General features: G+C 44.1%; 1 protein-coding gene across 3 annotated transcripts in view; it reads left to right on the top strand.

Annotated features, from left to right (window-relative positions):
• SMAP1 (small ArfGAP 1) overlaps window positions 1-26,186 on the top strand; it is a 341,686-nt gene that overhangs the window by 154,108 nt on the left and 161,392 nt on the right. For 2 of the 3 annotated variants that reach the window (XM_073569373.1, XM_073569372.1), the window contains exon 4: window positions 1,962-2,037. In XM_073569373.1, coding sequence (XP_073425474.1) covers window positions 1,962-2,037 — 76 coding nt within the window. Of the gene's footprint in view, window positions 1-1,961; window positions 2,038-25,241; window positions 25,320-26,186 lie in introns of all 3 variants that reach the window. The other variant, XM_073569371.1, reaches the window with a different exon arrangement.

Below are 26,186 nucleotides of genomic sequence, written 5' to 3'. Positions count from 1 at the left end.
AATTTACTTGAGCAATTCTGTGCAAATGTAAAATTGCACTGGTTATATGATGGGAGCATGTAGGCACAAATGACTATTCAAACCAAGCACTGATGCGTTGTGCACCCTTGACATGGCCGAGCAGTTCAGTGCAGGTGCTCACTTGTTAGCTATTTCTGCCCCCCTCTTCCTTGATTGATAGCTCTGGGTTATAGGAGCCAATGCAGGGTAGGGTGCCCATAGATGGAAGCAATGATTGGTGTGGCCAAATAGTTCAGTGCACCTTCCAAAGTTTCATTGAGCAATTGTGCTTGTTTGAATAGTCAGTTTGGAGGTTAAAGGGAGAATGATCAAAATTGATGATAGTGGGGTCCAAATTGCTCTACCCTATCCCTTAGGTAAAGGTGGCCCCAAATCCTCCCAATTTTGGTCCAAACAGAATTCGACATATGTAGAGATGGCAGCTTCAGCTATAGCGTGAGACAGCAGTGTGGTCTAATATGGTGCTGTAGCTGCCGCCTCTAACTCCCGTCAGGAAGCGCACCACTGCAAGCCACTATCTGGCCACCATTTTTACACTATATTGTGGCTTAGTGTTCAAGAGGGTGGGATATGATTTTTGTCCAAGGGTCCTCGTTAAGCCAGAATTGCCCCTTATTGTCTACCTTATACATCAATAATTGTCCTTTTTCCAAAGTAGTGCCATTTATTTGAGGTAGTACTAAGCATGTCAAATTGGCACTGTTCTGTGTTTATAGGGGTTGTTTTATCTCCTTTAAATGATTCCTTTCACCATTAAAATGCAGACCAATCTGCCAGCAGCATGTTATAGAGCAGAAGCTGAGTAGACTGATATATACTGTGTTTTTTAGACTCTAAGACACAACTTACCATAAGACACACCCCAGGTATAGACAGCAGAAAATAAGAAAACCATTTTTTTCATATTGGGGCTTCCCTGGCCATGTAAAGTAGAGGGGTCATGATCACTATTTTTAATGTACGAAGGTATAATAGGGAGGTAACAAATTTATGATCAGTGTGTCTGCAGTGTTATGCTCACAACACACAGCTCTGCTATATACACATAGATGTACACAGCTCGGCTATATGCACATATAGACACGCACAAGCTATACATTACCACATCCTGCAGTTCCTTATTGGGACCTGCACGGAGGCTGCAGCAGCAGGGCATTTGCTGTACCTTCCACTTGATTAACTCGAGCACCTTTTAAGTCATATGATCAGTCACATGACCTGAAAAGTTCTGGAATTACTGGTGCAGAAGGTCCTTCAGCTCCTGCACCCTCTGTTCAGGTCCTGGTAGCTTTCTCACCTGCCCTGCACCGATTACACAGATCAGTGTCAGACAGAAGAGGGAGCGCAGCTCTTGTGATCGGGGAGGATGCGGTGTTTGCGTTATCCTCCATCACAGCAAGCTGTCTCCGGACTATGACGCACACACTTTTTAACAAGAGCTTTTCTTGTTAAAAAATGCATCTTACAGTGCGAAAAATATGGTCGTTTTGTGAGAGAGGATTTAATATAACTTGCGGTTTCATACTTTATCCCTCTGCTCTTTCTGGGATTTTTGTCCGGTGGAAATATTTTTTGTCGAATCTCTATAGGTGTTTATGTAAAGAATTACAATGTAAAGGGATTGGCAGAGGTTTTGTATTATTTTTTTTATATGTACGCAAGATGACCTTACCATACCTTAGACCACCATGCCTTAGACACCTATTGATTGAGCTTCTCTTTTATAAAAACAAAGGATTGGACAAATTGAACGTCAAATGCCTGATCCATATGTCTCCTGAAATCTGTCTGGGAGAATTGTCAACACCTCGATGAACATTTCTTGGACGGCCTGTGCTGCCGGCAATCTGCGGGTTCTGCTGACATTCATCTAGTGTGTATGGGCTCCTTTTACAAGTACTTTACAACCAGTCGTTGGTTTTCCTTAATGAATTAACCAGATCAGTGGAGTTCTTTATCAGAGATAAATATGAAAGGAAGAAATACTATGACAAGAATGCGGCAACCACTATAAATGTAAGTATGCTGAAATTAGATTCTTCATTTCTCAGATTTTTCTCGCTACTTCTTGAAGCCGGTATCCAGTATGAGTAGAACTACTTTCCCGATATTTGCCCAGAGTAATAGAGATACATAAGTGGGCATATGTGTATTCCATATTTGTTGAGTCTCAGATGGTAAGACTCTTCTGCTTTAGCTATGTTGTCCAGTATGTGTCCCATAAATCACGATAAGTCTTTAAGACTCCATTACGTCATCCATTACTACTGTATATATTTCTGTACTGTTCTGACTGTAGTGCCAGAAACTGGTAAAAAGCCTAAATCTTTAATATGACGGTGTTCACACTTTTAATGTACTTTTTGGATACCTGAGTGCTTCCTCGTGTTAAGTGGGTCATAGTCCAGCTTCATTTGCAGTAGACACGCAGCAGAGCGCGAGCTGTGAAAATACAAGCCTTTTTCATCAACCGCTGCAATGCTAAATGCAGGACAGGTTTTTAGAAGGTTTTATAGCCTCTTAAGACAATTTATTTGATGGATCGGCTGATGATATTGTGTTTTTGACTTGAAAATAATGCTGCTACCAAAAAAGCGAAAACATAGACAGAATTCACATAACCTTGTCTTTGTTGTTCACTTAAGTTTTCTAGATTGTTAATTGAGGCTGAGACTGGAAATCTCGAAAGGTTTTATACCTATAAAGAGTGACATTCTTCTTGGGGTTGTAAATTTACTCGTAAAGAGCATTATGGTGTGAATGATCCTCTTCTGTTAGCGGGCCACCATTTTATGTGCTTTATTAACACTTTTTTTGCATTGACCACTTGCTTCCGATACAATTTTAAAGGGGTGGGTGCTTAAAGGGATCCTGTAACGCTGATCATGCAGCTTGCATGTTCTGAGACATGAGAAGTTGAACAGGCTTATACACATAATTTCCTAGTAACAAAGAGAAGAAAAAGAGTAATGGATTCAAAAATTAGTAAAAAAGTACAAAAGTTTTTATTTGGCACATGCACAGACAAATAACATGTAAATAGCAGAATTGCAAAAAATCATGAGACACAAACAGGACAGACCAGGGAAGGGAAAATATATAGCTGTGCACCAACATGACCATAATCACAGCAGCACATGCAGTACATAGGTGTTACATAAATAACAAGCAGAACCACCCATGACAACAAGTAGTTTGGCCAGAATAGGCACATAAATTATGAAAAAAAGAGGGTGATCTGCCACAGAAGATAATAAATAAGATGCCGCTGGTGATGGCGGTAAGTTAGCTCCACAAAAAATTCACAGAGCCATAATAAGTGTATGTAAAAGTGGATGCAGGCAGCTTACCAAGTGGTGCACAGAAGACTAAGTCCAGAGGGCGACCCCCGAAGCGAGTTTCACGCTCACAAAAGGGAGCTCTCTCCTTGAGAAAGCGCCCTTTTGTGAGCGCGAAACGCGCGTTGGGGGTCGCCCTCTGGACTTGGTCTTCTGTGCACCACTTGGTAAGCTGCCTACATCCACTTTTACATACACTTATTATGGCTCTCTACAGTCGGGTACTGTAGGGGGTGGATCTGAAGTACACGGTCAGGGCCACTATAGATTTGTGCTGTGTTCTGGCAGCATCCAAGAACTTCCGACTGCCGCTGGCAACATCTGTCGCACCCCCATTGATCCAAATATTAATGGCCTATCCTAAAGATAAACCATCAATAAAAATGTAGCTGCAATTTCTTTAAGGTATGCTTCATCGTGGTATGAAACCTATTATAGGGAACCTGTAAGTTGGCAATTCATGATGCCCAAACCTTTAAAGAAGTAATTCGTTACTTGGGCAACTTCTCATACCCCGCGTTTGGCCCTGATTTAAAATAAGAAAAAAAAAAAGCCTATACTCGTCTCCTGTGCTGGCGTCGTTCCTGTGGTGTCTTCACTCGCCATCCCGCGGTTCCCGTGCTGCTGTTGTGACACGTGACCCCCAGGGTCCAATCAGCACTGACATCACTGTCCCCACCTCCTGTCGCATTGACCATGAAGAGGAAGTGAGAGAGCAGCTGCGGCCCGGACTTCCTCCTAATGTTTGATTTGTCCGAAGGAAGGGACAGTGATGCTGGTGCTGATTGGGTATCAGGATCACGTGTCACAACAACCACACGAGAGCCCCGAGACCACGAGTGCTGATACTGCTGGAACAGCGCCAGCATGGGAGGTGAGTATAGTTTTTTAAATTATTTTTATCAGGGCCAAACATTTAGATAAGTAGGGGTTATCCAAGTAGAGGACAACACCTTTTAAGAAGCATGAACTGCAGCATGGATGCACAACTGCAGCCAGCAATATTTTCTACTAAACGATCCATCGTTTCAGAGAAAGGTTAGTTTGCAGATCCAGCTGGGGATCATAGGCAAAGAGAATAGTCTATCACCGGCCCCCAATGCGGCTCCAAATGATTGACCGTGCAATTGATCAACCAGGCTCTGATTCCTGTTGCCTGTGGTTTTGGCAGCATCAATCAGTTGATTAGCTGACCTACCAGGAGGATATTTTAGAATACTGTGTCCCTTTTTAAAAAGGGTGTTTATATGATGCATGCGACTGAACATAACTGCTTTTAGCTCTTTTTGAGGTCACCTTAGTTACATGTTGTTCTTAAGATAGGCTTTGACTCTTGGTTTTCACAGTAGGTTTATCTATTGGATCTGGCTCAGTGGTTAGCACTGCATCCTTGCAGCACCTGGGGTTCTTGGTTAAAATCCCACCAAGGACAACATTTGCATGGAGTTTGTATGTTCTCCCCGTGTTTGCGTGGGTTTTCCTCCAGGTTCTCCTGTTTCCTACCACTCTCCAAGGACATACTGATGGGGAATCTAGATTGTGAGCCCCAATGGGGACAGCGATGTATGTAAACAGCTGTGTAATTAATGGCTCTATATAAACGAGTACAATGGAAAAAAAAAAACTATTGGCTTTGTTTGGCAGGGTTTTATAAATTGGACATCTTGCTATTTCTCTAACCCATTTCTTATGTTTGAAGTGTGTAAAGTGAACACTGGTAACCGTTTTGTGCACTAGTGCTGTCTGTGGACTAAGGCTGGAGTCACACTAGCGAATAAATCGGACGAATGCAATGCATTCGTCCCAATGTTATTCTATGGTTTAGCTCCCATCATCCGATTATTTTTATTTATTTTTTTTGTCGGATCTTTTCCTCAGACCGAGACAATCGCAGCATGCTGCGATTGTCACCGATTTTCGGATCGGATTCGCCAATGTAAGTCTATGGGTGCGATAAAAAATCGGATTACAAACGGACCACAAGTGTGACTTGCGATAAAATCGCAAGACTTCTCCAGGTCAACAGGAAATAGCATCGGGCATTGGCAGGAAGCTTTGGGATGCAAATTTCACTTGCAGCATAAAAAAAACCAGGAAGAACGCCTCCACGGAGTCCTCCATTATGTCCACGCCAGTGAATGTCGAAATGCTGATAGTTCTGGTCCAGGAAAGGCCAGAACTATGGGACCAGAGAGATCCCCACTATGCTGACCGGGCACGGAAGGAGGCAGCATGGAGAAGAATCTGTGCCCAGATGTTCAGTGGTTATGCGGCCAGACCTCGGGAGGAGCAGGAGCAAATTAGTAAGTTAAACATTCCCCCCCAAAAAAATCGATTTGACTGTAAAAATGTGGACAAATAATAAAAAAGGCAAATGTAATATGCTCAATGTGGCCTCTTTGCTCAAATATCTTTACCAAATTACTATGCCATTAATGTCTGCATATTTTCAACATCAAAATTACACCTCCCTGACTGGTGGCCCCATTACTATTTTCGGACAAAAATTGCAATCCTTAGCTAATTGTTCTTCCACCAAATGCAGTGCTCTCCTTGTTTTTTGGTCCGTATCTTAGCCAGTATATATCTTTTTTTTTTTTTTTTTTATAAATCAAAATATAATAGATGTTCGCATCCATACATCATTACCCCAGGTTTTTCTACATTTTGTTTTAAAGTAAGTTGGTTAGAAGGTCCTTGGTAGTAGGCCTCAACCGGTTTAATTGGTACTTTGTATTTTCTCAATGCAAAATATTAATGTTTTTTTTATTTTACATTGTAGCGCTGAGTCAAACCTCACAGAGAGGGAGACGGGTTCCGACTCTGAGGTGGTGATAGATCCAGTGTCTGATGTTGCTACAGGGTCAGGCCCATCTGCAGAACTTCCCAGAGCCACACCCCCACCACCAAGAACACCACCACCAGAATCTGGTAGCCAGGCAGCACAACATGACGACCAGGGCAGCAGTAGCAGCCCCACCATGCCACTAGATACCTCTCCACAGCCTTTTGCCCTACCACGACGAGGCCGGTGCAGGAGAGAAGGAGCAGCTTCGGGAGCAAGGAGGCAGGTTGACCGAGGTGTCTTGGACTACTTGTCCACAGCTACTCATGATGATGGGGAGGACGCTTATGGGCGCAGTCTGGCACAGTACTTGAGGGCAATTCCCCGTGGGTACAGGCTGCGTACCAGAGGGGCTCTACAAATCGTTTTGGATGCCAGCACACCACCCAATAATCCCCGCACTGTGTTTCAGTTTTTGGAAAGGTGGCAGCTGTCGGAGGAAAATCAAATAGGCTGGTTGGACTTGATGTGACAAGTCAACCATCCTTGGAACCTCTTTCTCCTCCGCCACGGGTGCCAACACCTCCGCCTCAGCCTGCACACATACAGAATGTGGCTCCACAGGTCCAATATATGGGCCAGGGCACACATGCACAATATGGCCACTTTAACTTACCCAATGTTGGAGGGTGGCCCCAACATGGGTATGTTAGACATGGCCATATTGGGGGATATGGGCAATTTGGCCAGCCCTACCAGGACTACCCCCAGCAATTTCCAAATTACTCATACCCAAACCCCCAAATTGATCCTGCCAGGATGCAACAGATGCCAGAGCCAACTGGCAGCGCACAGGGGGACAGATGTGGCCCAGCAACCAAGGCCAAATGTCCAAACAGGACCCCCACCTTCACCACCCCCAACCTACCATGACTTGTAGGTTTTCCTTTGGGACTTTTTTTTTGGTTTGGGTTTTATACAGTATGTATATTTTTTGTGTCCGAATGTTACCTAATAATGTGCTGCTAACATTATGCCATATGGTACTAATATGGTTATTTTCTTTCGCATTCAAAAAAAAGAAAAACAAGTAATAAACTTGTTAAAATTCACAATGTGTGCCTGTTCATGTTCGGACATGTTCTCTAATGTGTTAGATACATCTAAAACACTAAAGTAGTCACAAAAACACACAAAAGGGCAAGCAAAAAATCTTTGAGAACACAACCAAACCACTACATAGATAAGGCTGGTTTCACATTAGCGTTGAAACAACGCTGCGCACTGCGTCGATAAGCCCCGCCCCGATCCGGCTCCCTGCCCGCCCCATCCGGGATCACCGCCTACTATCGCATTTGCACGCATGCGATCGGCGAACCCTATCTTTAGCATAGGGTGCGCAGATCATGCGCTGCCAGTGTGAAAGCGTGCTGCGCACTTTTGACGGTGCGCCGTGCGCGCCGAAATTTTACATGTTGCATTTCGGCGCGCACGGCTCACCGTAAAAAGTGCGCAGCACGCTACTTTCACACTGGCAGCGCGTGATCTGCGCACCCTATGCTAAAGATAGGGTGCGCCGATCGCATGCGTGCAAATGCGATGATAGGCGGTGATCCCGGATGGGGCGAGCCGGATCGGGGTGGGGCTTACCGACGCAGTGCGCAGCGTTGTTTCAACGCTAATGTGAAACCAGCCTAAGGCATCATCTTGCCAGGGAGTAGCACCCTGAGGTGTAAGAAAATAAGTATTGAACACATCGCATACTTTGAGTCCCGAGATTGGACGACGGGGTGGGATTACATGTGTCCTAGACCTTGACACATTTGCTGACTCAACTTCAGCATCATCATGTGAGGGGCAATCATGAATTTGTGTGAAGTTATGTAGGACCACACAGGCTTTAATAACTTCATTGACATTAGCTTCACTCAGCTGAATGGTGGACTGTAGGACCCTCCATTTGGCCGAAAGAATACCAAAGGCGCACTCCACCAGTCGCAGAGCACGTGATAGGCGCAAGTTAAATATTTGACGCCAGTGGTCAAGGGTTCGTCGTGGATATGGCCTCATGACATGTCTGGTCAATTGAAACGCCTCATCTGCTACAAGAACTTAAGGCACCGGTTCCAGATTTGAGTCTGAAAGCTGACATGCTGGTGGTAGGTCCAGCTGATTATTATGCAGCCAACCCATAATGGAAGAATTGAATACTCTGGAGTCTCCAGTTCTTCCATAGGCCCCAATATCTACAATTATAAACCTGTAGTGAGTGTCGACCAGGGCCAACAATACTACAGAAAAATATTGTTAGAATTGGGACCCTGAGTTCGGCAGCTTACGCACACGGATATGCTTCCCATCCAGGGCTCCAATACATTGTGGAAACTGGCACGTGGCCTCAAATCCACAGGAGATACGCAACCAGTCTGCCATTTTGGGCTCCGGCATTACCACATGATGGAGTCTGGACCAGATTTTGGAGCATGTAGACCGGACAATGCCAGAGATTGTTAATTTCCCGATTTAAAAATTCTAAATGCAGACCAGCATATGAAAGGCCAGTTGAAAGGAAGCTAAAAAAAAAAAAAATGTACACAGCCCAACAAACAACAGATAAAGCTTAAATCACATTTAGAGTCTTTGAATTCTAAAGTAGGCATGATCAACATTAAATTACATGCCATGGCTTGGTTAAGTCATACACAAGCCTATAATGTTTCTTGGGAAATGTGCTTGTAAATATATAATATTACATGGCTAAAATCTATAAGATTCAAGGTCTGGAAATGAAATATGCTGCTTCACACATCATCAACATATTGCTTTAAGACATACCGTAAGGTGAGGAGAAGCCGCTCCTCTGCAGAAATAGCGCTGCGCATCCTCGTGTCCTGAAACATGATACCAGGGTGCACAATCTCGAGCAAAATATCAAATGTAGCAAGGCTCATCCGATAATATTGAAAGAACTTCTCCGGATGGCTACGCAGAGATGTATAGAGACGGTGGAAATGGCCTTTAGGTATCCTGCACACCAAAAGCGGATGGACCCACATTCGTCTACGCCTCCTCAGATCCACAATCACAGGGTATTGCTCACCAAAACGTCGGGATATAACCCAATAGAAAAGAACACGCTCAGTGGTGTTAAAAGTCAGCCTGTCTGTCATGTTTAGCACAAAGAAGAGATCATATGAAAAAACCCTAAAAACGATACTTTATTATTAAAAGACCAAAGGTCACACCACAAAGTAAACAAAACAACAACGTGTCCATTAACATCCAAATACAAAAAACATGTAATGGGGATTTCCTAGGAGTCCCTATTAACGTCTAATGCTCAATCCTTCCTTGCCGCGGAGGTTGGCACCCTAGGGGGAACGTTGTGGCGCCCCCGCTCAATGGTGGCTGTCCCTATGGACCCTGATGAGCCCTGCAGCCACTAAGGATCCCTTCCCCGATGCTAAAGGGACCCCTATCAATAGACAGAGATCAACTATAATAAGGAGGACCCTAATCCCCAAAAGGATTAAAAACAAAGGAACACATTAATGTACTGGCATTAAAGTGATGGCATCATGGTGACATGAGTCAAATGGATACATTAGAGAAGATCCACAGCAAATAGGGTATCCAATATCATTTAAATGAGATTAGATCAAAATGGCACATATACCACATCAGGACACTATTTTTATTGAGACCGGCCCTCCTGATGAGCCCAGTTGGGGCGAAACGTGTCGAGGCGCTTCACGTACATGGCAGAAGGCGTATGACATGATGAGTATCTGCAGCATTGATCACTGAGTGTTTGAATTATGTATCTATTGGCACCGTATTTCTAGTCAGGTGGTATGTTCATCGTCACTATGCATGCAAAAATTTTTTTGGCTATTTAGTGATTGACCATTTGTGGAGTTTGCATTTTTGTGCCATTTTTGTGCCATTTTGATCTAATCTCATTTAAATGATATTGGATACCCTATTTGCTGTGGATCTTCTCTAATGTATCCATTTGACTCATGTCACCATGATGCCATCACTTTAATGCCAGTACATTAATGTGTTCCTTTGTTTTTAATCCTTTTGGGGATTAGGGTCCTCCTTATTATAGTTGATCTCTGTCTATTGATAGGGGTCCCTTTAGCATCGGGGAAGGGATCCTTAGTGGCTGCAGGGTTCATCAGGGTCCATAGGGACAGCCACCGTTGAGCGGGGGCGCCACAACGTTCCCCCTAGGGTGCCAACCTCCGCGGCAAGGAAGGATTGAGCATTAGACTTTAATAGGGACTCCTAGGAAATCCCCATTACATGTTTTTTGTATTTGGATGTTAATGGACACGTTGTTGTTTTGTTTTGTTCACTTTGTGGTGTGACCTTTGGTCTTTTAATAATAAAGTATCGTTTTTAGGGTTTTTTCATATGATTTCTTGGTTTGAGACCCTTTACATTTGATTGTGATTTTCACAAAGAAGAGATAACAAAATCCAAGCACTGACTCTATGGCAAAGGTAGCAGGCTCAAACCTGTTGGAGAGCCCATAAATATAAGGCGGGATGATTATTTAAATTAGTTTCAGGCCTAAAAACAGTTATTTGTCCATTTTGCAAGGCTCCAATAAAAAATCGCCAGACGGATGTCAAACTTATGCTTCGATAAAATCGGATCACCGCTGGAAATTCGGATCACAGACGGATCCATGGTCAAGAAACCTTTGTGCGATTTCGGTCAGTAAAAATCGAACTGATTTTTTTTTTTTTTTTTGTTGTGTGTGACTCCAGCCTTTCTTGCTTTTTGGCTATTTTTAGTTTTGCGTTCTGTAGTGTTAGGCAATTCGGTTGCTCTTGTCATTAACACTGAAGCAGTATATTATCCCAGTGGAACAGGCAGCGACTATTCTCTGGAGGTCCTGTTATATTCCTTAGAGTTTTGCTGTACAGTATTGGAAAGAGCCCAGAACAGAAGATTGAGTACCCCTTCATTAGTAGGAATAATCCTCTTCTAGGCCAGTCCTTGACATACTAATGTAGCGCAGAATTATTTCGGCTTTCTCTGATGCCTCCTGTCTTCGATACGATCTAGGACCATAAATAAAACGTTTGAATGAATTACCGTATACTATATTAACCCCTTAAGGACTGGGGTTATTTTCGTTTTTGCATTTTTGTTTTTCGCTCCCTTTCTTCCCAGAGCCATAATTTTTTTTATTTTTTCGTCAATATGGCCATGTGAGGGCTTATTTTTTGCGGGATGAGTTGTACTTTTGAACTACACCATTGATTTTACTGTCTCGTGTACTGCAAAACGGGAAAAAAATTCCAAGTGCGGTGAAATTGCAAAAAAAGTGCAATCCCACACTTGTCTTTTGCTTGGCTTTTTTGCTAGGTTCACTAAATGCTAAAACTGACCCACCATTATGATTCGCCAGGTCATTACGAGTTCATAGACACCAAACATGTCTAGGTTCTTTTTTTATCTAAGTGGTGAAAAAAATCCAAAGTTTGCTAAAAAAAAAAAAAAAACAACACCATTTTCCGTGACCCGTAGCGTCTCCATTTTTCGTGATCTGGGGTCGGGTGAGGGCTTATTTTTTTGCATGCCGAGTTGACGTTTTTAATGATACCACTTTTATGCAGACACGTTCTTTTGATCGCCCGTTATTGCATTTTAATGCATTGTCACAGAGATCAAAAAAACGTAATTCTGGGGTTTTGACTTTTTTTCTCGCTACGCAGTTTAGCGAATGGGTTAATGCTTTTTTTTATTGATAGATCGGGCGATTCTGAATGCGGCGATACCTAATATGTATATGTGGGATTTTTTTTTACTGTTTTATTTTGATTGGGGCGAAAGGGGGATGATTTGAACTTTTAGTTTTTTTTTTTTTTTTTTTTTTTTTAAACATTACTTTTGGCTTGCTTCAATAGCCTCCATAGAAGGCTTGAAGCATGCACAACTCGATCGGCTCTGCTACATATGGGCTATGAGCAGATCGCCCATATGTAGAAGATTTACTCCTGTGCTTTCAGCCTGAAACAGCCATAGAGGTCTCTGAGACCTCTGGTTGTCCAGGCAACATGACGCCGACCCCCGATCACGTCCCGGGGGTCGGCGATGAGCTCTCTTCCGGCCGCCGGGCCGGAAGTGCTATTTAAATGTCCGCTGTCAGCTTTGACAGCGGGATTTAACTAGTTAATAGGCGCGGGCGGACGGCGATTCCGCTCGCGCCTATTGCGGGCACATGTCAGCTGTTCAAAACGGCTGACATGTCCCGGCTTTGATGCGGGCTCAGCGCCGGAGCCCTCATCAAAGCAGGGGAGATGTCTAATGACGGACTTTGTCCGTCATAGGACATTAAGGGGTTAAGGCCCTTTGATCTCAAACAAACAATCTCTTCTCCAGTATTTTAGAAAACCTAGCATCTACACCTCCTAGGTCCCCATCAATCCTCTACATGTCACATGTGTTAACTATTTCCTAGTTGTGGTTTTATTACTAGTGTGAGTAGCATGTTGCTGTACAAAGATCTGAAAAATAAACTTGTTAGATTGGGGCCAAATAACCTCTATAGCGTACAGTACCTACTAATCCCCTTCCATGTTAATCTCAGAGTTGATATCCTATGCGTGCCACATAAGTGTATGAGTGTATTATATTACAGGGAACCTCCCAACTTCTCCAGCCCCCCAAACCTCCACCATGTATTTATTGCTCACCTTACATCCTACCTAATAGAACTTTGTATAGTCATGTTGATTTTTTTTCATATGTCATCCCGCTAATCATGTACTCACGCCCACAGTGGGCGCCAGTGCCATGATTTACAAGAGCAGCGTCACTGCCGGATCTCTGCCTGACAGTGTGCAGTAATTGGCCCCCACAACCAGTCGCCCACTAATTAGTATATCGCCACCGCAGTTATAAAATTGATTTTTAGCATCTGAAGAAATCTATAAGATAATAAAATGATCTTAATAAGAAAAGTATAATGTTAGCAATAAATACATGGCAGGTTGGGTGGTCTGGGGAAACTGCGGATCCCTTTAAGGCTGGGTTCACATTTGCGGATTAGTCCGCTGCGTTTGATGCGCATACATCCGCATGCGTCCTGCGTACCAATCTTTAACATGGGGTATGCAGGGACGTGCATTTGGGTGCGGTTGCGTGTTTTCACGGTATGTGGCAGGGCGCGCCGAATACAACTTGTTGCATTTTTTGCGGCGTGCGTAAACAAAAAAGCTCATTACTGGCTGTGGAAACGTAAGCGTACGCAAGAATTTACATAAGACACACCCATTGGGCGTGGCTTGTGTGAATTAAAAAAATCACCAGGAAAATAGCACTTGACTATCGTCCGCAAACACATGCATGCGTTTTTGCACGCGTTTGCGGACAATACGCTGCAGACTCAACCGCAAATGTGAACCTAGCCTTACCGTGTATCATAGAATAGAAGCTATATTTAGTCCTAGGACCTGCAGAACAGCAGCTAACTTACTTATAAGACAAATATTTATGGTAATAGTCCCCACCTAAATGGCAAGTTTAGGAATGGAAAAACCCAAACCTTGTACTAATTGTCACTGCTGGTTTTCGATCCCTCCCCACTGCTTCTAACCACTCTCATTTTGGTTGGAAATGTTTTTTGTAAAGGTCCTCTTTTGTAGTAGATGTGTGCTTGGCAGCCATCGTTGTGTTCATCTGTAGCATATTTCTGCGGAGATCCTTTTTATTACCGCGCACGTTCAGCTGGCAGCTTCCAGCCTTGTGATTGGTGTTGATTAATATGTATAAACCTGACCTGCTTTGAAGTTGCACAGCGTTGTTGACGAGATGAGACAGTTGTTCCTTTGGGATATAAAGAGAAGATCATTATTTTTTTTTTTTTTGGTTATTCTTCTTTTGAAAAGCAAGGATGTTTGCACGGCAAACCAAAGCCTTGTAGGGTCTATAGATTTTCTAAATGGGATTTTTACTAAACGTTTTCAAGCCAAATAGTGATCTCCAGTGCACCCAAGTCATTTTTACTGACTAGTGCAAAAGTCAGTGACACCCTGTATTTAATTTCCCATTAATATGATCTTATAGTGTAAATAATGTGTTGGTGTCTTAGCCTTTTTTGTGCCATCGTAGTCACCCGTCGGCTACGTCTGATCGCTTTCTGCACAAATATTACACTATATAAATAAAAGGCTGTGTAATATTGGCTCACCTGCGCCTTTTTTAAGGGTTAATCCTAACTTGAACATTTATGGTATATCTATGGAATCATCTAGATGCAGAACTCCCATACAGGTACTCTTCATTCTGTTCAGAATGGCCATTGAAGAGGTGACGTGCATGCACGGCTCTTTCTATAGATGCTTGGCAAATTGGCAAGCAAGTGTGATCAACCATTTTCTTAATTCCCATTAAAATGAATGTAGAAAGCCAAGCACGTGGGTCCATGTCTCTGCTGACAGAGGTAGTTAGAACCTTTTTATATGGGGTGATGGCCGCCTGAACATTTTTGCCGGGCCGCCCAATGACCAAATGTCCTGGTGGAAAATGCATATTAGTCATTTATTGCATCTTTAACTTGGCAGAATAATCCGAGGTCAATAGCACATCCACTTGCTGAAAGCAGTCTACTAGAGCCGGAGCTGTCATTTATATGAACCCTTCACAATCTGCGATCAATGCTGATCAATGTCCCATATCGTAGACTGGCCCACTGCAGACAATTCATTGGTTACTGTTAAGCAATGTTGACACGTTCAATATTTTCAACCCAATCCTTGTTTTGGCTTACAAATCCGGATGTGAAACATTGACTAAAATACTGCCATGTGAACGTAGCGCCAAAGGACCCTCATGCAAGTGTACTTGTCGTAACCCAAGGAAAAGTGTAAGCAAGATGGTAACCAATTAAAATGGAAACCGCATATATTGATTAGTATGACTTCTTCGGGCACTTGTTAGCCAGAATATTTTTTTGTGTGCATATTTTGTACTTTTTTATGTTTCGAGATACCTGTAGGCCAGATTTAGACTTGTTTGTACATGATTCATAATTTTATTTTATATATTTTTGTCCCTTTTTACTTTCGACTTTCTCAACAAGACTTAAAATTGCTGGAAAAAAATTCTTCTGATTAAAATCCAGCTTTTAATTAAGCTGAGTGTAGTGTAAGCTGTCCGGTGATTCCGGGGAGTAGTTGTAATGCTGTGTGCTCGGCACTAAATGCTTATGATTCTAATGAGGCTCCCGAGGTGTGTTATAATTGTATGACTGGGTGTTTGTTCTGATTACCAAATGGAGTTATGATTATCCCGCTGTGAGCCGCTCTTACCGAGGATACCTGGAGGTTGATTTGCGCAGAACAAGTGGAGGCTTGTGGACACATATTCAGTTAGTTGCGATGGATGGGCTGTTTAGTGTATTTTGGGGGATTTGGCAATCTTGCGTACCCAGCAGTTAAAACAGTAGGTGTACAATTATGTAGTGATTTTAATGAGACTATCTTACAGCACTTTTGTATAATTTCATAAACCTGCTGCTAAGCAGAAAATGCATTTCACAGTTGTGTGAAGTAACCTAATTGGGTTTGAAAGTTGCAAAGCACAAGCTGCAGACTAAAGCTCAGCAGCATGCTATGTGCCGGCCATTATAGCGGTAGATAGCTTCCAATGATGTTAGTGCTTTTTTTTCTACCATGAAAGGATTGCCCAATAATAAAACAAACCGTGCTGTTTTTGAACAAGAGCAGATAAGATTTATTTATAAATTGTACTGGGGTCTATCTATATAGGTGCAGGAGTACTAGTGCTCAAGGAGAGGACTCAAAACCTTTCTAAATGGCATATGGTAGGCAGGGTGTCCCATTCATGTTTGATTGCTGAGGTCATAATGTCAAAATGCTGTCCTATAGGTTATCATTTGAAAAACACTTCAAGATGTGCATTAAAAACCATTTAAGATTTAGTCCCAAAATAGTTATTCCCTATCATCGGGGTCCGACCTTTGGAAGAAAGCAGGGTACAGTGCTCGGCTATTTCTGGCAGTCCCATAGACAATGAATGGAATGTTGGTTGAGGATGTGCAAATCTGCTCCATGTAAGACTGATGTCTTCAGAGTCCTGTTCTTGGTATCTCTGGGGATCACAGCAGTGTCCTCCTCCCACCCCTTCCACTTTCTTGATCTGCCAGTTAGGGGGTGTTGTCCACTACTAGGACAGCCCCTTTGTTATCTTAAGGGTGTGTGCACACGTTGCGGATTCTGCTGCGGTCTGCATCGGATTTGGCCCTCCGGATCTGCAGCAGTTTCTGCTGCGGTGTACAGTACCATTTAAATCGGCAGCGTGTCACTACTTTGTGCGGATTCCGCAGCGGTTTCGCACCTGCTCCATGGCAGATGTCAAACCGCAGGCAAATCCGCAGATAGACCGCAGGTCTTTTGAACTGCGGATTTATCTGCGGATTTAAATAAATCTGCGTGGAAAATTCTGCAGCAGAATCCACAACGTGTGCAGACACCCTTAATGTTTGGCCCCGATAAAATAAAAAATTATTCTCACCTCTGGCGCTTTTCCAGCGGTGTTCGCCACTCTGTGTGATTCTTGTGCGGTTGCATGACACGGGGTGTCAAGCTCGCAATCAGCGCTGGCGTCACTGTTCCCTCTTCTTTTCAATCGAACATGAAGAGGAAGTCCGGGATCAGCTAAGCTGACTTCCTCTTCATGTTCAATTAATATGAAGGTGTGTACAGTGGCGCCAGCATGTGTCATGTAACGGAGAGCCCTGGGGAGATCGAGTGCTGACACTGCGGGAAGGGGACTATACCCTTTTTTTTTTTTTTTTTTTTTTTTGTTAATTGGGGCCAAACATTTAGATCGAGAAGGCGTTGTTCTGGAAGTGGACCACCCCTTTAGCGTCTATCTATTGAATAGTGGATGGTGTCCTGTTTTGGGAATAATCCTTTAAGTGAGAGTTTAACGCACAAACTAGCAATTCCCTCTGTCCTTTGGTTACGAGTACGGTACATCATGGCGCAAAGGCTGATGACATGAATTTACAGAGCTTTTTCATCCAAATTTAAAACTGACCTAAGGTACACATGCCCATTTACTTTTTAACCCCTTAGCAAAGAGAGGCAGATGAATCATTTGAGGGCTGCATAACTCTCTGCTTGTTTTATCCATTGCTAGATCTTGAGCAATCTGCCCAATGTATTTCCAAGATTGCAGCAGGGTCATGGCTCTGAGGCATAAATCTCATGCCAGTGTTTTAGACTCCAGTTTTTGCTTTTATTCCAGACTCGTATATGCAGAGCTTGATGGTGGATTGAAGAAAACTCTGATTACTGAAAGGAATGATTAAATACCAGCAAAAACTGGCCACTTTTGACCTGGTGACAGGCTCTTGTTAACGGGATGCCCACCACTGCACAACCCCAACCTTATCAGTTCAGGACCTCAATTAAAATAGAGTTATAATCCCCTCCTGCAGTGGTGCAGTAATGTCACCACTGTTCCCGGACACCACTGTTCCCGGAGAGTGATGTGACTTAATAGAGGCTGCAGCTATTAATATGCCCTCAAGGCGAACATTTGATGAAATGGTAAACGGTGGAGCTAAGGAGCAGACTCTCGTTGGCAGCAACTGAAACATGACGCAACCTCTCATGTCTTACGTTCACATCAGCACTGACATCGCTGGAGTGACACCCCTGTAGGAGGGGAATATCAACTGTTTACATTTTAATTGGGGTCCTGAGCTGATTTGGCTTGGGTTGTGGAGTAGTGAATAACACCATTAAAGTCCTGTAGTTAGATGTGATAAATTTGTTCAATTGTCATTTGTTGCCAATTCTCCGTTAAAGTCACTGCCGTAAACTGTGAGCTATCGTAACTCTGCTATAAATTCCAAGAATGCTCAAGTAACCCGCTATACATCATTTACACAGTCCCTTGGTCAGGCACTCCGGTTTTCAGCCCATCACTTCTTTTGTGTTAAAGAAGCCAACCCAGCCTTTAGTCCATCAATACGTGCCAATAAAAAAGCCTCCCCATGTTAGCATCACGTCACATAATCTTACATTGGCGTTAGGCTATTCTTGGGCCAATGCTGAAACTGCAAGAGCATTAGCTAACAATAGGACAATATCAATCAAATCTGACAGCTACTATAGTGCGGCCCTGACCCTATCTACTGTTACACTTACCGTAAAATTTGCCGTGTGCCAAGTGATTAGAAGTCTCCACCTATGTGTGGGGGCTGCAAATTTTGTCAGATGCCAGATAAAGGGCACAAATGTATTGTTACACTAGAGAATTACAACATTACGTAAAACTGTACATTTTGGCTATACCAAGTTGCATACTGAAATACAAAGTGGGGGGGGAGGATTTGTCATTTTCCCTTTTTTTTTTTTCATTTATCAAAGGGTCAAAAATTTAAAGGGAATCTGTACAATCAACCCTCCTAATTCGTCTATATGGGCGTGCAGGTCATGGAATGTTGAATAAAATGAAGCCTTGATATCGGTGATCTGATGTTTTATTCCAGAAATATCCGTGCTTTTCTTATGTAAATGAGCTGTTAAGATCTAAGGGTACTGTCACACACAGAGATGTACCAGCGATCCCGACCAGCAATATGACACGGTCAGGATCGCTGGTACATCGCTAAGTGGTCGCTAGTGAGCTGCCACACAGACAGATCTCACCAGCGACATCGCTGGGGACGGGGGTCGCTACTTGCCTGTCACACTAGGCGATCCTGCGTCCTCCCGCCCGTCTCCACGCTCGTCTCTCCACAGGAAGCACTGCAGGAAGCTGACGACGAGAAACGGTCTTGGACGTTCTCGCGCGATCAGCGATAACCAGCGGGGGAGCGGGTCGTAGGTAAGTATCAGACACAGCGATGTCGCTAGCAATATCACTATAACGTCACAAATTATAGCGATATTGCTAGCGATATCGCTTAGTGTGACAGGCCCTTAAGAATGGGACATTGATCTCTCTAGAATCTGCATCCACACCTTATTTGCAATGAAAGGGAGCATTTCCAGTGTGAGACATGTAGATCTTGAGAGTAAATGGTCAGTCATTAAATAACCTGTGATAAAAACATGGAGCAAATACCCAGCAGTAAGAAAATACAGCAAGTCGCCAAGTTAAGCCTAAGGCTTTTAAATAAGTAAAAATAAATTACCGTATGTACTCAAGTATAAGCCAATTTTTTCAGCACATTTTTTTTCGTGCTAAAAAATACCCTCCTCGGCTTATAGTCGAGTGAGGGTCCCAGAAGATGAAGGGGGAGTGGGAGCAGCAGGTCACAGGAGGCAGGAGCCGGCTGCTGCCGCTAAAGCCTGTGCCCACTGCTAAAGAGAAATGTGGCGCCACAGAGGTACTGCACCTTCTCCTAAGGTGTAGTGCCCCACTATCCAGGTAAGGTGGGAGCTCCTTTCCACACTCCAACACTCGCACCCCACACAACAGGGTAGTTCTGCACAACCACATTGCGGCTCCTTGCTCAGAGGGTAGCAGAGCACCTTTTGGTGGTTCCCTGCTTGGAACACTGGACGTGCTGGGAGGTGGGTGGAGTTAAGATACATAAAAGAGTGGGAAAGTATAGGATGAGAGAGTCAGTCTGACAGAAGGTCAGTTGGGTAGGAAGTCACTCAGACAGGAGTGAGGATCCCTGGAAGAAAGGATGGAGGAAGGAGTGCTGCAGCTGCCTCAGTGATCTGAGCCAGCTGGCACGGGAAAGGAAAAGGAGAAAGACGTAGAACTGAAACCTAAGCTTCCATAAGAAAGACAAGTACGGAACGAAGGAGTAGAGAGAACAGAGAGGACGTGGGTTAGAAGAGGAACCCTGCCTATAGGTTCTGAGCGCAAGGCTGGGGCCCGGTCCCCGAGGTTGTATGGACACTTATGGTTCTGCAGCAGACACCGGTGGAGTAGTTGGCTGTAAATGCACTACTCCCATCAAAGACTTGGGGCACAACAGCAATTAGATAGAGAGCCGGGACTCAGGAGAAGGGAGTCCCCGAAGCAGGCTACAGCTGTCTGCCATACAAGTAGAGTTCTTGGGAACATCAGTCAGGAGGAACTCCAGTGTAACTCAGTACTAGGAGATCTTCACACTTTAAGGCGCTATAGAGGAGTCGTTCAGAAAGGTACATGTTGGCGGAATGTTGGAGGGGAGAATCCTAACTTGCTCGGAGGTTGATTGAGTCTCTGACCCGGAGGACACGGCCCGGAGGCAGGCACCTGTGTGTGTACAACGGACTGTGAGAAAAGCTTTGGAACTACAAGCCCCGGTGTCCTCCATTCATTTGTGCGCTAACACATTCAGCACTGCTACAGCTGGGTACCATTCTCCACACCGCCTGCACCTCTCCTCTTCCATTGCATCCACGCTGCCCTGGGGCTACAGCTTCACCTGTGGGGAGCTACACCATCTAGGCTGCAACACACCACCAGCCCCAGAGGATCTGCAGCAGCGTCGGCCTAACATCCTACTTGCCGAACACCACAGGTGGCGTCACAAACTATTCCATTAACTACATACCACCATTTACATTCCCCCATTGATTTGGGCGCCCAGGGCCACGGACCGGGTCACCACTGCTGTGACACATCCCGCTGACACGGGCCCGGTACAGAGTACCCCGCAGCCCTGGGAGGGCGACCCAGAAATTAATATTCACTGCGCTGGCAGTGAATATTCATTTCTCTAATAACGCGTGCAGTGTCAGCCACAGCCACCAGCTTTCAGCAGCGGCTGAGCGATCACATGTGCCCGCTACCTAAGAGGAATGAATATTCACACTTCTCCAATCCCTTGGGCGTGGAGGGAAGTGAGTATTCGTTCCCTTAAGTAACCGACACATGTGTTCGCCCGAGCACTGCAGCTGCTGGCAACCTGGAAAAAGATGCTGCAAGGGAGCTCATGGGCGGTAAGTAGGATGGTTTATTTTATTTATTTTTTTTTTTTTCTGATGGTGGCCAAGCATACCAGGATATGGATGAGGAGCCATGCATACCAGGATAGGAATGTGGTGACCATGCAGACCAGGATGGGGTTGAGGCGGCCATGCAGACCAGGATGGGGATGAGGTGGCCATGCAGAAATAATCTCTAGAGCAAGGGTCTCAAACACGCAGCTCCTGAGGCTGCTTCATGCGGCCCTCAGGCACTGTAGACCCCTTGGCATCCCTACCTGGTTCAGGGAATCCGCCGATGGCAGTGTTTTATTTCAGCTGAATGTGCGTCTAAGGATGCACATTCCATTGAAATTATGTACCTACTATGGGGAAGGGGCAGAGCTGCGGGTCACAGAAGTCAGGAGCTGGCTGCCGTGGCTAACCCCTGTGCCCGCTGCGAAAGAGAAATGAATATTCACGACTTTCCAGTGAACATTCATTTCTTTAAGAACGGGACAGTAAGCGCAGCTGCCGGCTTCCTGCAAAGGCCAGGAGATCATGTGTGCCTGCTACGAAAGAGAATTAATATTCTCTGCTCTCCACGCCTATAGGGGTGGAGAGCAGTGAATTTTCCCTTCAGTAGCGGGCACTTGGGATTGTCTGGAAGCTGGCTACTGTGCCCACTATTAGAGATCAATCAATATTCACTACTGCACTCCACTCCTATAGTCCAAGCGGGGAGAGCAGTGAGTATTTCGGCAGCTGTCCTCTGCTTGTAAGCAGCACAAGACGTAACTGCAGCGCTGCTTACAAGCATAAATCAGCTGCAGGCATCCGAACAAGACGCTGCAAGGGAGCACAGGGAAGGCAAGGATAATTTTTTTTTTTAATGTTTTTCTGATTGGGGCCATGCATACAAGGATAGGAAAAAAAGGGACCATGCATATCAGTATAGGAAAAAGGGGGTTATGCATACAGTATAGGAAAAAGGGGGTCATGCATACCAGGATAGGTATGAGGGGGCCATGCATACCAGGATAGAGATTAAGGGGCTACATGCGTACCAGGATAAGAATGAAGGGGACCATGCATACCAGGATAGTGATGAAGACACCATGCATACCAATATAGGAACGAGGGAGCTATGCGTACCATGATAGGGATAAGGAGGCCATGCATACCAATATAGAAATGAGGGAGCCATGCATACCAGGATGGGGAAGAAGGGACCATGCATGCCAGGATGGTGATAAAGGGGCCATGCATACCACGATAGGGATGAGGGAGACATGCATACCGGTATGGGGAGGAGGGGGGCCATGCATACCGGGATGGGGAAGAGGGGGGCCATGCATACCGGGATGGGGAAGAGGGGGGCCATGCATACCGGGATGGGGAAGAGGGTGGGGGCCCATGCATGCCGGGATGGAAAAGAGGGGGGGGGGGGGCATGCGTGCCGGGATGGGGATGGTCGCCATGCATACTGGTACAGAATTGACCACGTTTTTGCTTCAGTTTTTGTCTGTTTTCCTCCTCAAAAACCTAGGGAATTAATGACAATATGAAGACCTGGATGGGGATATAACTACAATATGGGGACCTGGATATGGGGACATGACTACAATATGGGGAAATGAGTGCACATTTGTTGTCACCACATCAAAAATGTATAGGGAAAAAAAAGTGGTATTGTTAAAAATGTCACATTGTCCTTCAAGGAAGCGGCCCCCCAAATTCAAATTTTTTTCTTTATGGGGGCTAATATATGCAGCTGAGTTTGAGACCCCTGCTCAAGAGGCTTATTCTCGGGGAGATCTATGTCTGACCCATAGATCTTAATAGCTCATTTGGATATTCCAGAGAAATACAGGTTTTTATTAATAAGACATCCGATCACAAGGCATCACGTTATTCAGCTTCCCATGACCTACATGCCCATGTAGAAGGCTTAAGATGGCTGATCCTACTGACCGATTGCCTTTAAATATTTAATGTTGGTGCCGTAATAAATGGCATAAAATCCTGCAGTCTATGAATTACAAGAATAAATTATATTCCAGATTAGTACTGTCCATTTTCCAAGCATGACAAAGTCTAGTAGGTTAATGTTTTTTAGCTACTTTTTGTTAAATGTAGGTCAATTTCTTCTATTTTAGTATATGATTGGACCCAAGTGAAATTCCTTAACTTGTATAGAATACAATTTCCAGTTACATACTGTGCTAAACTTTTTTTTTATCCTCCCCGAATGTCTTAACCTGAGCTCAGTGGTGCGCTTTAGGCTTTCCATTTTCAAAGTTGGCTTATTGACATTGTAGGGGAGCACGGAGATTTCAGGTTTACTACCGAGGAGATTTAGTGCTCAGTGTGAGAACATTTCTCGGTTGCATTTTTAGCAGGAAAGGGAGCATGGGGGGGATAATGGTTCCATTAAAGTGATCAACAGCACATGCAGAAATCACAAAGAATGAATGCTTTTAGATGAAACCTATTTTTGTCTGTAAATGGGTTCTGTTCCTATATAACCATTCCACCTTATACCTCTGGGTAATTCGTGAAGAACAACGTTCGGAATGAGGTTATGCACTCTGGTACTGCAGGGGAAAAGGCTTCTACATTGATTTATCATTCCAGCCAGTGTTCATGTTAAGCTCATATGTGTGATCAGGTCTCTGCTCGCTGCTCTGCCGGATAACTGTAAGAAATACTTAGCCCATAGATACATCATGTGCAGCCACCCTGCTCTGTGCCAAAGTGGTTGATCACTGCACAGTTCGGAGTTTTTTCATGATAATATAGTGAAAGTGTTTCATTTACTGCTCGCCCACAAACAATACCATTCATGTGTAGTGTAGCCTTCTTACTGACGGAACAAGTGGCTCCCTCTGTAATGCATGGATTGGAAAGAAAGGACATGTCTGTTTACCGGATGCTGTACCAAAGCTTCCCAAACTGTGAGGTAGGTGGTCTCACTGCTGTGGTACCCCCCAGTAATTGGTAAAATACAGCTGGTGAGACTGTTTTGACAAAAGTGGTTATTATGCACAGACTTTTTTCAGTCTGCACTGATAACTGGTTTGGCAACATACCCACCTCAATTTCTGCCAATTCTAATGTTCCCTGTCCCAAGTAGAGGCGGGCTCTTCCTTTATGGGCACATAAGCAGGGCTTCATTCTGTTGGGAACAGCTCCTGTTTCCCTGTCTGTTCTATAGGGGTATGAGTTTTGTAGTTGAGCTCTTCGTTAGTGATCCTCTGTATGGACCTACCAGTCTTATCACTCTGACATGAAAGTCTAGGCAACATGTAGGGTATAATATGAATGGGCACCCCTAGAGCGGCAACAAACCAAGCTTAGTGGTATGGAAGTTTTAATGTGTTGTGCAGACATATTCCTGGAGCAAGGAAGAAATTGCGGAGACTACAGTAAGGCAATGCAGAATGTGTGATTTACTTGCTTACTGCCTTATGCGAGACTGAGAGAGGTCTTGATCATTAATTGTTGGCATTTGCATTTTACGGGGTGGGGGGGGTTGTTTGTGCCTAATATCCAATCCAATAGTCTACTGGATATGGAAGATAAATTGCAAGAGAAATTTAAATAATTTTAAAGATTACGGAATGGACTGTGAGAGATGGTGATGCCCAAGTATCGTGTTCTGGCATTTGAGAGCCTAGTAAATGATGATTGAGAAGCCATGTTCTACAGTGGTTAGAGGACAGTATGTGGCAGTCTTCTAGGGCTTTTTCCATATTACTTTTATGCCTGTACAGTGGGCTATGTCGTGCTTAAGATGGAACTTCTCCACTGAAATCGATATTTGAGCTGAGCCGCTCTCCTTACATGCCCGTGTATTGGATGACTTGGGCTCCTGGATGAAGAGCATCTTCTCACCACTTCTATCCAGCATTACATTTGCATTGAGCTTCTCACCGTTTTTCTATCTCATTTCTATCTTTGCTCTTGTCCCTCTCTTTTATAATATATTGAGCACTCCAGGAAATGCAATATCTCATTGTATATGGGTGAGGATAATAATATACACAGCTGTAAGCGCTTCCTTGTCTCTCTCTTCCAGGTGCTCTATACCTAGTGAGAAAATGAGATCATATGTTGCCTTGCCGTTTACTAATTCTGATCATCTGTCTTGCTTCTCTTCTTCTGCCTTTCATCTGCTCTGTACAGACGTCCTCTTCTGATGCTGTGCAGCCTTCGGCATCCTCTCCTCCTCTGCAAGCTGCTGCCGACAAAAGCAAATTGGAGGTATCATTTTCCGAAACCGCGTTCTCTGCCAGCTTGGTTATGTTATTACATCTCTATTGCTTATATAATGTGTCCTTATGTAAATATCTAAATGTACATCTCATATAGACTTTCAATAGACGAGTGCCATATTATAGGCCAATATTACCAAATGAATGTTAAAGCCAAGCACAGCACCTTGTAGGGGGACATCACCCTAATAAAAGTGACCTTGGTGTGCAAATTCATTTTAACATTTGTCATAAATTATTCTTTTTTTCAAATATTCCAATGAGGTGTTTTGCATTATGGGCCGAGCAGTCCAGTACACCTTCCACCTAATCTCTCCACCCTTCTCTGGCTCCTGTAAAACCAGAGCTGTCAGTCAATTAACTGGGGGAGTTCGAAGATGGATGAAAAGTGACTAGGAAGAGCGCATCGAACTGCTCAGGGCTCGCCAATCGCCTCAATAGCATATTTCAATAAACAGATTAAAACTCTAAAGGTACGATATTTATGAAGGCTGTGCCCCGTCTGGGTGCTGTGCTTGGTTTGAACAGTCATTTTATGCTGACATTCTTTTTAAAGCATTAATAATTTCCAAGTATAAGGAGAGCGAGATCAGATAGAATAGAGAGAGTTATAGATATTTATTCAAATTCTAAACTATAAGGGTCTGTGCACACGTTGCGGGTTCTGCCGCAGCGGACTTGGCCCTGTGGATCCGCAGCAGATTCTCCTGCGGTGTACAGTACCATTTTATTCTATGAAAAATAAAAAACGCTGTGCACATGCGGATTTTTCTGCGGGTTTGAATCCACAGCATGTCAACTCTTTGTGCAGATCCGCAGCGTTTTTACACCTGCTCCATTTTAGGAATCAGCAGGT

The sequence above is a fragment of the Dendrobates tinctorius genome, unplaced genomic scaffold, assembly GCF_039654945.1.
Source record: "Dendrobates tinctorius isolate UK_male_01 unplaced genomic scaffold, ASM3965494v1 ptg000024l, whole genome shotgun sequence".
Taxonomy (NCBI): domain Eukaryota; kingdom Metazoa; phylum Chordata; class Amphibia; order Anura; family Dendrobatidae; genus Dendrobates; species Dendrobates tinctorius.
The sequence above is the reverse complement of the archived record's forward strand: the minus strand, read 5'-3'. Positions and strand labels throughout refer to the sequence as shown.